General features: G+C 38.6%; 1 protein-coding gene and 1 long non-coding RNA gene across 2 annotated transcripts in view; both read right to left on the minus strand.

Annotated features, from left to right (window-relative positions):
* Window positions 1–15,224, minus strand: part of rngtt (RNA guanylyltransferase and 5'-phosphatase) — an 89,099-nt gene that overhangs the window by 13,659 nt on the left and 60,216 nt on the right. Inside the window, exon 13 of the mRNA XM_031321998.2 lies at window positions 4,917–5,017. Coding sequence (XP_031177858.1) covers window positions 4,917–5,017 — 101 coding nt within the window. The remainder of the gene's footprint in view (window positions 1–4,916; window positions 5,018–15,224) is intronic.
* Window positions 14,050–15,070, minus strand: LOC118493846. The gene is made up of 2 exons (XR_004895876.1): window positions 14,554–15,070; window positions 14,050–14,088 (listed from the first exon to the last, which is right to left on the minus strand). It is a non-coding gene; the product is annotated as an uncharacterized LOC118493846 (long non-coding RNA).

Raw genomic sequence — 15,224 nt, forward strand, 5'->3', positions numbered from 1 at the left:
TGAGGCTGGTATTCTATATTTTTGTTAGTGTCAACAAATTCCATCAAAAGACCAAAACTATCAATTAATTGATCCTGCTAACAATTATTGTCTGTGTATCCAAGCCTGATATAGCCTATTCCTCTGTGACAAACGCTTCCAATTTAGTCAAATCACATCAATGAGTCACAGCATTGCAATGTTCCTTCATTACCATGAACATGGGCAATGTACTTTATTTTGAGTCAATCACACATACGGTCTTGATGACGTTAATACTCAGTAGTGTACCAAATGTGTATTAATTGGCAGCTGAAAATAGTCCCCAGCAAATGCACTATTTTTCTCCTGTTTGAGTAATGCTTGCTAAAAAACCACAGTGCCCAGCTGTTTTCGGACTGGTTTATGAAAATTAAAAGTATACTGATATACTAAGTACACTATATATTCATTTTCAGTATGGCTGAATGCCACAGACAGGGTAGAAGTCTGAGAGTAATGAGGTGGTAGCTCTCAGTGTTTTTGGCTCAGTAACTCCTATTTAACATAACTCAAAATGGATCATGAATGGGACCACTCAAGTTATAACACCATATAAAGAGGGAACAGGGGTACTTAATGATCTGGAGTTTCTCAATGAGTTTTATTGTTTCATTGTTTGTGTTTTGTGCTGTTTTGTGATGTATTTTTCTGTTGAGTTTAGTGTATTTGTATAAAGGTCCATTTAGGAGTGGGAATTGTAAATTTAGGCTATAAATGCTGTGTTATGTGGCACTGCTCCATGCTATATACTTGGCGATAAAAAAAATAAACATTACATAAATAAGCAATTAAATATTGAGCGATGGACTAATGCATTGTTGGTTTTGGTATTTTAATGTATTTGTTGACAATAACAAAAACTCAAGCATTAGCATAATATGCTAAGTGTAGCCATTATGACATAATGCATATTAATTAATAAATACAGTGAACACAGGCACAAAAAACAAGTCTGTTCAACAGTGGAACACTTAGACAAAATGTGTAAGCTGGAGTTCAGGCAACACACTCCCAGTGATGACATGCAACTGGAGACAGTCCTGGTCATCAGGGTGCCAACTCCACAAATGTTTGTGTCCATACAGAGAAATCCATTCACAGTTCAGAGTCCAAAGACAGGCTCCATGTTTGTTCTGCATCATCCTTTATGTTTGTGCTGACGGCTGAAATGCTGCGAGCAAAGGCTCTCTTGACCTCTCAGATCCACTTGCTCTGAATTACACTACAGGTGCAGTAAAAGTCTTTTCTACCCAAGTCCTTCTCAGCAGCAAATGTCTGCATCCTACAGTTGACCTCGTAAAAATAATGCATATAAAAATCTTACATCATAAAACCATGCAGAGTCTCTATGATGGTTTGATCTTTTCACTCAAAGCCATAAATGTCACGTCTTGGTGGCTGTACAGGTGGAATGTTGTAAATGAGATGAATTCTCACGGTAATACAGTCAAGAATAAAAGCATTGAGAAGCATGATGTTGTTGACTTCACTTTGATGCTTTTACATCAGACAGTCCCCACGTGAAAGTACGTGACTGGGTTCCTTTAAACAAAGTATGGATCGGGATGCTGTAATGACACTTGAATCCACAGAGTAGAAAGACCAGTAACATGAATCCTGTCCTCTGGCCTCTGAACAGTCAATCCAAGCCAATCAGAAGGCACCATTCTTCTTCTCTAGGTCCTTCAAAACACTGCACACCTAATGCATGATGATCTCACCATTACTCATTAGCTCTTCACACAGAATGCTGGCTCAAATGATCCATAATTCAAGGTCATCTATACAATACTCAAGACTGTTCAATTCCACACTTGGGAGGGGCACTGGCATGCTTTCTGGGATTGCTTCATTGCTTTCCATTTTGTTCTTTTCCACCTCTCCACTCCTTCTACCGCACAGTAATCACCTTCTGCCTCTGTGCTTACTTTCAAAGAAGGTAATAAAACTTGCAAGGCTGTGTACTGTATGCCTCAGTGGTACAAAAAGACATGCTCAAGCATCGACTGTGTGGGCTGATGAATAAGCAATTTTTGCTTCCTTATGTCTGTCCATCTCTCTCTCTCTCTCTCTCTCTCTCTCTCTCTCTCTCTCTAAGGAGAGATTTGAAAACCGACACCAAGACTAAGTGAGGTCTGCTGGGTGCTCCTCTGCCAGCAAAATTCATCTTTTGGGGAAATATCAGAACATTAACAAATGGCAACAATGATCGTCTGTGTTCTCCCACACACAGGGAGGAGTCTAGAAGCTGACTAGCAGGCTGGCTTTGCAGTAAAATGAGTGACTGTGCCCTGCTGTGATCCTCTCAGTCTGTTGTTGGTGAATGGTGGCAGGCTCATGGCTACAAAGCTGGGACAGTCACTAAGGTCACCTCGCTCTCAGAGAAAAAAGCAGCATGACCAGAAAGCTCACTGCTATGAGTCGGTTTGCTCACACTCAGACAATATTTAAAGACTGATCTGAAGAAAAAGCACACAGAGCAAAGATAGGTGCATTGTGCTGACAGACAAAAACAAGAATGTGAGATTGCACCTAGGCACAATGTGGTGCTTTGAGATAAAAGTGAATGTCAACATGCGAACATGCTAACAGTTACAATACTTACATGGCATGCTGATGTTTACAAGGTAACATGTTCGTCTTTAACATTTAACGTGTTGGCATTGCTAGCATTTGTTAATTAGCATCAAACACAAAGTGTAGCAGAGGCTGATGGGAATGTCTAGCCTTTGTCAAGTTTTTTTGTCCTCAAGTATTTGGTCATAAACCAAAGTATTGGAAATGTATTTAAAATTTACATTTTGGTTGTTACAATGCATCATGTGGGGAACATGAATATTTGTACCAAATTTCATGGCAATCCATCCAATATTTCTCAAGAAATTTGTCGATAGACTTTTTTCTTTATCATTCCTTTCCTGTTTTCGGACTTGTGTGTAGCCCAGAACGTAAGTTAAAACTATTCTGTAGCTTGCTAAACTGTCATGGGTTTTACCCACCCCAACTTAGAAACATTGATTCATTCCCCCATTTCAAATTGCAACTCAAAACACATCTGTTTAAAACTGCCTATTCCACTTAATGCCAATTGCTCTGCCTCTTTCTGTTGTTGTATTCTTATTTTTTGCTGTTTTTAAATGTCTTATGTATCCCTGTATGGTGTCTTTGAGTGCAGAGAAAGGCGCCTTTAAATAAAATGTATTATTATTATTATAATCGCCAGTAAATAGATAGCGCTAACCACGTGCTTAGCTGTTAAAAGGTGTATTACATTGTTTGCTCCGTTATGGATATGTGTGCTGTAATAGATGTGGCTTATTCTCAGTTTGTGTTACTGAGCAATATGTTACATTTATGTTAATTATTACAGATAAATGAATGTAATTCTTAGAATTGTTTCTTGTTATATGCTGGTGGCTATAACATTTAGTTCTGGTAAATAATGTTCATAGTAAGTCAGATGCTTATTAATGTGCATCATTATTTGCTTATATTTCAGAACCACATCCAACTTCACATGTAACGTCAAATATAACGTCATAGTTAACTTCATGTTGGAGTTGTAAATAAATCTTCCTGGATCTCAAAGTCAGGGGTCTGATCTCAAAGTCAGACCCCTACAGCCGGCCGGTGTTTCAGTAGCCAGTTTTCAATAGTTTTTACAAGCCTATTGCCTATTTATTTGTAATATATTAAACACTGTTGCACTTTTTGAAACCATTTCAGCTTGAGTAGGCCTATCAGTGCTTTCTGAACATATTGAACACACTTTTAAAAATACCGCGATAATACCGAAAACTGTGAGAATTTTGGTCACTATAACCGTGAGGTTCAATTTTCATACCGTTACATCCCTAATCACACCTAGCTAATGAATAATTCCAGATACAAAACACATTTTGCATTGTGCATCTCACATCACAATGTCACTCACTATGACCACTACTACTGTCATTACTAACATAACATTATGCCAAAATATAACCAATAACGTCACCGTCAGTGGGCTTATTTGCTAGGGACCTCAACTTAGGAAAAATTAGGATACCATACCTGAAACAGGTGCTTTAACGTTCACCGCTCATTTAACATAGGCCTACAGTTTAGCAACAAAATAAAATGCTGAGGGAACACTGCTAAATTTTTTCATGCTGGTTTTAACGGTATGCCGTCCTCTGTCCTGTCATTGTTCCAGTTGGACACAATCATATGGGGGAGAGAGCGGATGACTATTTGCTTAAGTTCAGCAGACGGCTCTGTATATTCGTGTAATTACGACTTTATGACTTTTCATTAACAGCTGAAGAAGCGGAGGTGCGCCACTGCTAAATGTATATAGCGGAAACACTGGATAGGTCTGGTAAGCTAGACTACCACCACCGTTACAACTAATTTCTATTTCATATGAGAAATACAATCCATAGGCTGTAATGACCTCCAGGAAATGTTTGTTTTTTCTAGTTATGGACTTGTTTTTAATGTTTCTAATGTTTACCAGAGTGAGGGCTACAGTAGGATGAGCACCAGTAGATCTGAATAATTTATGTAGCGGAGGAAGATAAACAGAAAATGAGAGAAAAAGGGAATGGCAGTAGTGTTTTTCTTTGCACCTATAGGTACTTAGAGCAAATTAGAAATTCCCGGGACTGGAGACAAAAGCGCATGTAGGCGATGATGGTGAAAGGAACGTTTGCACGCTGTAGTACTAAGAACCCCAAGGCAAAAAGAAAAATGTGAGATGGGATGGAATAGTAAAGAAACGATTGAAGCATTGCCTTTGACACCAACACACATAGCAACTGTACACGTGTGTGTGAAGTACTCTAGTGTGTCACAAAATGATAGGTGCTATTAGACTTGTCAGGCAGAGCGTTTCCCTGGTAACAGTGACTTACCCTTCTCCCCCGACTTTGGTGATCTTGAGGCGAAAGTCCACAGAGTTGAGATTTGGGGGCTTCCACTTGAGGATGTCATCACACCTCCCAGCCTTGTATCTCTGGAAGTAAAACCCAATTCCCAAAAAATTAATAATGTGGTAGATTTGTTAGGTAAAAATACATATTAAAGCTGCTTTCATGGACCAAGGATGACATTGTGAGTAGTAGTCAACCCGGTGCAAACCTAATGGTTAGGCAATTTGTGAGTTTTTAAGCAACAGTCACAGTTAATGAGCTGACAACCCTTAAACAAATTAGACTCCATTATGATACACTGTTGGTATCTATCTAGAGCTGTGAGACGAGGAACTGAATAGATCTTAGGTTAATAATTAGTCTCTGGGTATCAACAACGTCATGAAATGCAAACAAAAAAAGAGCTTATTAAAGAATTTGTTCAAGTACTCTACATTTAAAATGAAAATATTTATAAGTAGAAAATTGCACAGTGGGAGCACAAAAATAGATGTGTAAATACATTACAGGCTGATAAATTATGATTAAACATGATTACATTTGTCACATAACAGTGTCTCAATGCGTAGCAACATATGACACATAACCAAACAACACGCTTTCCATAATAACTAATGCGTGGCTGACATTTAAGGAGGACATGAAACAAGCGCAGTGGAGCATGAGAAATGTAAAGGCATGATGCGTGGAGGTGGGAACAGATGACCAGACTCTGTCACTGTCAGGTTGCCCAGTAACAGAAGTCTACTCCAGGGAAATGTGTGGAAAACAGACAGGATTCCTCAGGAGAACCTGCGTTGTCACAGCACATGACCAAATAAAGGGTTCCTGGCTCTGCCCATGTATGATCCTATGGCAAGACTTTAAAGAAGAACTTTAAATCATTATGGGAAGAAAGGAACAAACCACTACTTGACAACAACGGATGCATGTATTTTCCGTTTCCTTCCGCTTTTTTTGTGTTGGAATTTTAAACTCTAGTGGATTTATGGGGACTATTGTTGACTGCTCCTCAGATCTCTGCATGGTAAATTGAGACAGCTAGCTAGACTATCTGTCCAATCTGAGTTTTCTCACGCACCACTATTTTGCAGCGGCTCGTGCAGAGTTTAGCACTGCCCATGACAATTCTGATTGGTTTAAAGAAATGCCATTAAACCAAAGCACATTTTGCCTCCCATCCACGAATGCTTTGTGGAGTAGCCAGACCCTCCTTCAGCACGTTTTGGATGAGGGTCTGGCAAAGCGAAACTACACTTCGTTGAACTGACAGAATTACCATAGTTGCATAAACACTGATTAAAGGGAGCGTGAGACGAGTTATAACCCTGCCTCACTTTCACCTCTCTGCACCTGGCCAATTGTTGCGTGAAGTGGATGTTATCAACTCTTTTCGGAAATTTGTCGGCCGAAGCCCTTGGCAATTTCTGTCGTCGGAAATGGGGTTTCAGATACTGTTAGATTATCCAATAAGCACTTTGTTTGAAGAATAATGAGGACTTGCGGGTGTATTGGTGGGAATTGTTGATATGTACACATTCGACTATTAAGTTGAAGAACAGAGTTCACAGCCTTTTTTACTGTCCTTTTCCTAACCAAGTGCTTTAGTTGTTTAGCATGAGCCATAAATAGCCATAACTATACTTTATTTGCCCAAGCCACTTTCTTAACCAAAGCTAAGGCAGAGCAGATGGTCAAACTGAGATAGACAGCAGCCTGCTACAAAACACAACAGCCTCTAAACAACAACCCACATTAGCTTTCCTAATAAAATCTCCTTCTTATCCAACTTACAAACATGAACACACATCTTGTCCTGCACCTTAGCTGTTTAATGAGCGACCAAACATACATTCACTGGGGAAAAGTGGACTGCTAATGTCAGTTTACAGGCTAGATAACTAATAAAACATACCTCTAAATGTCACTTTGTTCGAGATATATGCTGGTGTGATCCTTACTCTTTAACAACACGCTGTCTGCCCATTGACATGTAGGCTACAGTGCAAGTTTGTTGTCTTTTGTTCCCTACAGTGTAACACTGACACTCAACCTGCCAGCTGCTGTCAATCACACACAGACATGCCCCTCCAGCCAGCTGAGACTAAAAGTAGCATTTTCTGATATTTCCCCAAATAGCTTTTTTCTTCCTTTTATTAAAAAACAACTATTGCAATACATTAAAAACATGTTGACAATAAGGAATGACTAATTGTGATCTCATTTTGACTATAATATAATGTACTACATGTGCATCATTATGAAAATGAAATCTTGTACTGATTGCAAAGTTAGAAAATTATACTTTTATAAATTGGTAGAATCAAGGGCAGGTTGACTTTGTTGATTTAGGTGTAAAGTGAAGGGAACACAAGTGTGGGGTGTTGTTCTGCTTTGTCCACAGTGGAGCTCTCCGTGTGGGAGGCGGCCTTCGTGTGCCTTTGAAACCAGCACACTCCACAAAAGCTATTCACCGCAGTTAGCTAGAGAGCGGGAAAAGAGGGAAAGTCTTTTGAAGAACCTCAACAGAGTACATCTTTTCTTCTGAAAACGTGGGTGTAGAAAGGAACATTCTTCAATGCAGTTAGTTATGATCTTCTGCAGAGGCATCAAAATAACCTCTTGTGAAATGACTTATTCCTCTATGTAGCTCTAATGTGAAATTAAATAAATATATATATATATATATATATATATATATATATATATATATATATATATATATATATATATATATACATACATACATACATACATCTAGTCATGAAGTCCTCCACAGTTTATAATCAAATTACTTTTTAACTGAGCTAAGTGAAAGACAGTTACAAATCTCTAAAGAGTTAACTCCATAGGCAAAACGTTTGCATGGTTTATGTGTTTGCGCTGTGGTAAAACAACAACAGTACATGTAAACCTCTATTATGGAATGAATAGTCAGCCCCAGAAAATACACTGCCCTGAGGATCTGTTGAGGCTTGCTAAAATGTTTGTGCAACATTTTCAATCAAAGTAAAAATTTGCTCTATCCAAGCCGGCAGAGACAGAGCCATAGCAACAACATCATGAAAAGCCAATCAGACTACAGATTAAATAAATAGGCTACCTTCAAATTCATTCCTAAATGAAAGAGTGCTGCCAGTTGCACTTGCTCTTTTATTACTATTGTTCACCTTGCCAATAAGTGACTGCATATACAAAACAAGGGCTTTATTATTGGAGTGAAAAGCAGACCTTCAAACCCAGTCTTGCATTCAAGAACACATCTCCCATCTATCAAAATAATTTTCTTGTAATGATGTTCCATTGCATATCAATTGCCTGCTGTTTCAAGCTAGAAATTCAGAGGCAGTGACAGTCAGACTGAGGGTAGGAAAAACTGAGGGAGATGCACAGTGTGAAAGCAAAACAAAACAAACAACAAAAAAACTGTATGGTTTCAGCAATTAAAAAAAAGTAGAACATTAATGCCAAAACAAATGATTGTAATTACTGTATTATAAATAAATTACTTGAACCGTTATTGGGAAATATGCAAAAACATCTGTCTGGTAATGGATAACTCAAAAGTCACACCACAAATGGTTGCAAGGTCTAACAAAAGCCCTAAAATGACCTAAAACTAAAACCGTGATTTCAAATTAGAGACCTTTTTAAACGTTGACCTTTGTAGACCTCCCTATCTACCATTTCTAACCTGCAACTCTCTCAGTGCCTTATATTTAATATTCATATTTTCTGTTCCCTGGACTCCATTTTCTTATCTCGTTTAAGAATTCTGAATACAACAAACTCTTAAAAATACAAGCATGACGGTATCACCAGCAGTAGGACTGTGCGAGCGCAGTTCGGCTGACTTTGCAGTTTTCTATTTCTAGTTAAACTAAAACTTTTTTTAGAGACAAAGATAAAAACTCAAAGTAGTCCACAAAACTGCCACCTAAGACTTTACAACTTCCACTAGGAACTGCATTTTTTTAAATAGCCCAAATTGACAAGAAAACAGCAACACTAACGATGCTTGTCCAAGCATGAACTGTACAATAAAGCTTCTCAAGAAACCTGGAACTTATGAGTGAAAAAGCAGGTAATGGTTGATCAAAACAACCATGCATTACTCTTTACAGGTGCTTGACAGGTTATCAGACAGCGAAGGATGCTGTTGTGATGATACTTTGATCAGCATCAGTTAGGGTTTGTTGGGAATTGTAAGGCCAAACCGTAGCCTTTCCCTGATGTCAATACAGGGCAATAAATAAGTCCAGGGAGATAACAGCAACAAACAATGTGACAAGCTATAGAACGGCTCCAGATCAGAGATTTGTTACCCTTTTAAAGTCCAGAAATAGGCAGGTTGTATTTGATCTAGCACAACCCACAGTACCACAGGAAGAAATAGGGCCCTATCATTTTCACGTTGCCTCGGAGTATGTGGAGGAAAACACTGAACCAAAATACTATGTGGAGCCACTGCTCTTTGTACGGCCCAGTATATAATCCAAGTAGAAAATACATAGTCAGATGGTTAATTTTCTTTTAAAAAAAATAAATAAAATAGGTATATAACTAATTCAACAATCCCTTTTTTGAGGTTTAAAATGTAATAATTGCTTGCTGGTCTAAACTCAACCACAAACGTTTTCAAAGAAAAGCAAACTGGACGTACATAATACATATAATATAATAATAATAGTAATATATAATAATAGGGTCAGATTTACTAAGAAAATGGTGAAAATGAACGAGACTGCAGCCACAATCTGTGAGTAAAGCAGAGTTCATACTGTAAGCACAGTTCAGAGGTGGGGTTTCTTTGAGATCAGTAAGCCCAGAAAAGAAATGATAACATAATAATATTGATTACAAAATATTTATCAACTTCCTGAGGAAAACTGTTACTATTATTTAAAACTTTGATATTTTAATCACGCATTTATCTAATTATTAGTACGTTAGTACAAACTTGCAAAATATAACATACTGTAGCTGAACGTTTCCATGGATACAATTTGCTTTGGAGTTTCTAAGATACAATTGCCTTTACATGGATATACATATTGTACCTCATTCTCACTTCTGTTGTGGAAAATGAGTAGAAGTTAATCATGGCTATTACACACAAACATTTTAAGAGCAGTATTAGCTTTGGCAGTGTATCTGGCAGTGATATGATACATACAACAAACCCAGGCAATATCTGCAGCACAATTATTCATAAATATTTGAGTGTCTGCTTACTATCACAAGGTTGATTGTATTTGTATTTTGCAAATATCATAATCATAGATGTAGTGAAAATAAAAACGATAGCAGAAGGCAGCCACAATAAACAACAGCTTAATAAATGTTTAAAGTGTAATTCTTTTGAAGAAAAAAGCATCTCGCTTGAGGGTATGCTTCAAGATAAGTCCTTTGATTAGTGTTTTTTTTAAAGTCTCATTTCAATAACAGCTTTTTGCTCCGAGGCAGACTTATTGTTTAAGCATGCTGCAGATAATCGACAAAAGGCTGGACAAATCTGTTCCCCAGAGAAAAGCTCCCTCTGTTACAGCTCAGACACACTGGCCCGTTTCTTGAGAATAACATTAACACTGTGTGTGTGCGTGTGTGTGTGTGTGTCTGTGTGTGTGTGTGTGTGTGTGTGTGTGTGTGTGTGTGTGTGTGTGTTTTTTAGTGGGGTGCCTAGGTGTAAATGTGCAAAAATGGGTTGAAAAAGGTTGAGGAAAATAGGGACGGGAAAAAGTTAGAGTAATTCTTGGTTTTCAGTTATGACATACAGATAAAGTGAGGAATAGCAAAGCCCAGATGAAATGATTACACTGATTCAATCACAAAACACAAAATGCACAATAGCCAATAATGTGACCTCCTAAACTCACATATCATCTTTAACAATATAATTCAAAGGCTTCACTGATTGATGTGAACCACCTTCTGTACAGATTTTTGAGTTAAGCGGAAATTATTTTAGATATGTTTTTTAATTCTTCTTTATATTCTTTGTACATAGATCATAATCTGGAGTGCTCTCCCATAAGCAATTATACCATCTGTGGCAATAGTTCTTTTACAAATTCAAAATCTTTCCGATGTTCCCTAAACAAAGAAAACATATTCCAAGGACACCGTGTGTTGGGTGAGATAACACACCCAGTGACTGCGGGCTGCAGCTGTAACAACCTTTGTGCGAATATTAATGGATGTTCACAGCAGCAAGACCCTGCTGAGATTAATCCAGAGACAACCCTAATCCCATTTACACAGGGAGAGATTAACATTGCACTGATTGGTGTAGAGATTGACCATATCAATAACTTTGGGAAACAATCGCAATGTGAGGCAGTGTTATTGGCCCCATGCAAACATTAATGGTTGTTGAGAGTGGTGTTGGTTTCAATCTGGACCAAAAACTAACAAGCCACACTGCTAGAACAATTTCATCAAGGTAATGTTTTAAAACAACTTCTTGACAAAAAGGGTTTTAAAGTTGATGCCAAACACAGCCCTAAAAGTTGGCCAAACTTGAACCAGATGTTGGTACAACCTCTTCTACTGCCGTTCAGTGTGACTGAGTGCTTGGCTAACAGCGCTGTCAGTAGTAAGGCGGGAACGACGCTCCGTGGTGGGTATAATATACATGAAAAGTGGCCGACAGAGAGTCTCTGTTCTTTAAGAATTAATATATTTGGGTAAATTAAAGCAAATAACCATTTGGAAGTGAAGAGGGAAACACAATGGAACTGCCCCATAGGAGAATGTGCTCCCACATGGAGAGCATCAGGTCGTCACTCTAGGAGGTGGCTTTAGGAGCTCCCCAACAACCCAACATGTTGCTTCCGCTGCACAGCAACCCTTACAAATAATGGCTTATTTACATACACTGGCAAATCAAGGGGCTCTCAAACAACAGCCACAGTGTCAATCAATAATCCAATAACACAAGCTAAATTCAACTGAAAAAGTGCCAAAAGGCAGCAATGGCCATCATCCCCTTCTCTGCCTCTGGCCAATATCCTTAAGTCTTCCCCTGTAAATATTTAATAACCTCCTGGAAAATACTTTCAGTGCTGTTTACTATCATGCTGTACAGATTGTATTTGGTGTAGACCATCACATCCCACAATCTCCTTCAGCGTTAGGTTAGGTTTCCTATTCCTATTATGACTGGGTGGATGCAGATGCAGAATGCTGCTTTCCATGTTCCACTGTTTTCCGTTATGACAGCATGTGGACAAAAATTAAACACGGCAACATGGAAAGGATTTTTCCATATTTATCTTTAAAATGCAAACACATACAGTTGGAAGAGGCCTTGTTAAGGATGACTTTAAATTATTTTCTAAAGAGTCTCATAAAAATGGTGAAGCTATGACATAAGGCTACAAACTATTTAAAAGACATACAAACAGTAACTGCAGGCTGTCAACTTGGTCTCACCAAACCTGTTGTTGTTATTACCATTTAAATGTGTCTCTGCTGCTTGTTTTAAGTGCGTGCAGAGCCTGTCGTGATGACACTGTTGTTCTTATTAGCCGAGTGCGCATGAAACACGTGAATAAATCTAATCTACTTGAAGTAATTACTGTTGTTTTATTACAAAAATCCTGTTTGTGTTGTTTAAAATGCTTAAGACTTTCAGACTCATAGAACCAAAACACTCATAAACAAGATGTTTTATTGTTTAATGTAGATGCTGTAATAAAAAAGTAAAGCCAGACAGTGTTGCATATTATCTTCTTTTGTAATGTCACATCAGATGGTAGACTATTTGCATCATCACATTTAGTCACAATGGACTTGCCAGTTTTTCCGACCCGGCCTATTTGTTCGAGCGACTTTGCAGATGGGAACCAGCTGCTGACCTTCAAGAGGGTGGAGAAATTTCCTTCTGTCAAATTCATAAAAATCTTAATGAACGGTGATTTGCTCACATATTGACTAATCAGACTGAGCACAGACCGCTTTAATGGGACACATGGAAGAACTATGTCTACGGTGGTAATTTATAAATGAGCTGTATATCATACACAGACTTGAAGCTCTGTGGAAGGACTTCCATCCAATTCAAAAGGCGAGAATTATACAAAAAAGGGGTGAGAAAAAAACAACCTGTCAACAGAATGGATTTGTCTGAATGACGACCTGTCCATGCAATCAGTTTTCTATTTGACAGAACATTTGCACATCCTCCCGGCTTTCTATTCCTGCTTGTTGAACAGCAATCATTTCAAAAGCACCTGCCAAAACAAATCACAAACCCTGGTTAACAGTATATTCCTAATCCATGACTGGGATGGGGATGATATTGTTGCAATTTCCTCAGCCGGTTCGATAAATGCCACATCCTTAAGCCCAGAGTGCCACGGTGCTTTCAACACCTTTCTCCAGGTTTGATCCATCAAATTCACTGAAGCTACAGAGGACAATAAATCAATAGCTGACTGCATCAACCCTAGTGTTCTTAATCTAAAACAATTCTATGGTCAGGATTGTGTATAATTTGGAAATTCAATACAATCTCCTAAAAATATTCTCTAAAGCATCTCTTGCTAATGTGCATCTAAAAAAATTACATAATTAGTATCTCTTCCATTGAACTGCACAATATTCCCCCAAAAGTTTTATAAATTGGAAATCAACTCAACTAAATCTAATTAGCATTCCAAACTAATCTCTAAAAACAGGTATCTGCATATGAATGCAGAATCTGTGGGCAACAGGACACGATTTTGGTATCAAAAGTGTTCTGGTTTCCGTTTGTGGTCGGAGTAGTATTGACCAATCACGTTGAGCAGGCTTTGGTTGCTTGCAGGTAAACAGTCCACATGGAGAGCAAAAGAGGGAGAACGCATTGGCCAAAATGTAATCTCAGGACCTATCGTCTGATGAGGATTTAGCTTTTTATTTATTTATCTGCATTCATATGTAGATATCTGTTTATAGAGAATAGCCGAAATGTCGTCTGGACCTAAAACACCTACAAGAAGTATTGACTCAAACTGTTAACAATGACCGGCGCACGGAAGAGGAAGTCTTGGCCCGAATATCCACTGGCTACATCGGAACCCTAGAAATATTACCTGTTGCCCCCAGAGCAGGGTTCAAATTTTACTTTTTCGTCCACCTGCCAAACGGCTAGCGAATGTTCAAATTTTACCTGCCACTTAGTCTTGCTTTGACAGACCTTCCTCCACAGCGCTGTGAAGGAGGGTCTGGCTAGTCCACACAGCATACCGGGATGGGAGAAAAAAAAACGTGCTCTAGTTTATTGGCATTTCTTTAAACCAATGCCAATTTGTTATGGCCGTCGCTAAGCACCGGAGAGAGCCACGATGCCTCTGTAAAATTGGAAATTGTTTTGGTGTAACATGTACGTTCAAAAGTTGTTTTAGTCGTGCAAGAGAAAACTCAGATTGGACAGATAGTCTAGCTAGCTGTCTGGATTTGCCCTGCAGAGATCTGAGGAGCAGTTAACCATAGTCCTCATAAATCCACCGGGGTTTAAAATTCAAACACAGAAAGCGTTTGGTAACGGACATCCGGCCGAAAGGAGTAACATCCTGCAGAATTTCCAGCGGCACGGGAGCAATCCCGGAAGTGGAGCGTCATGGATATCGACTACCAGCCACTCAATAGATTACCATTGTTTTTTTGGCTGGTGAGTGAAGCAAATCTACCAGCCCCTTACATATTTTATCAGCATTTGGTTAGTAGATGGTACTAATTTTGTACCTTGCCCCAGAGGCTAAATCGTCGTCAGGCCAAAAGCTGATGGGTTCCGAGATGGTAAACCAACTAAATTCAATTTTAACAAAATACAGAAAAACAGAAAGATTATATTGTAAAAGAAACAACACAGAGTGGCAGGAATTACAAGCTCCTGCAACATTTATGTTGCCATATTGATCAAGACATTGATGCATCAATTAACTAGCCTCAGGGAGACCTCTGCTACTTGGAGATGCAGATCATCTCAGCTCATGTTGTGGTGGAGATAAAGTGCAGCGGTGTAAACTTGCCTCCTCCAAATTTAATTTCCAGCCCTCCTGAGAACTGTTGCTACGTGATAGCTATTGCCACAGATATACACTGTATTATAATTACTTCAGAAATCACAGAGGAGAGCAAAAACTGAAAATGCTCAACAACAAGAGGGACAAAGACTGTCACTAGTTTTGCTTTAAAACAACTAAGAATTATCTTACGTGCTAATGTGACTCCAGGTACCTTTGCATCCAATCCATTAAATATGGAGTACACATACTTACAGCCAGCTAAAAAACTGTTACTATT

The sequence above is a fragment of the Sander lucioperca genome, chromosome 19 (assembly GCF_008315115.2).
Source record: "Sander lucioperca isolate FBNREF2018 chromosome 19, SLUC_FBN_1.2, whole genome shotgun sequence".
NCBI lineage: Eukaryota > Metazoa > Chordata > Actinopteri > Perciformes > Percidae > Sander > Sander lucioperca.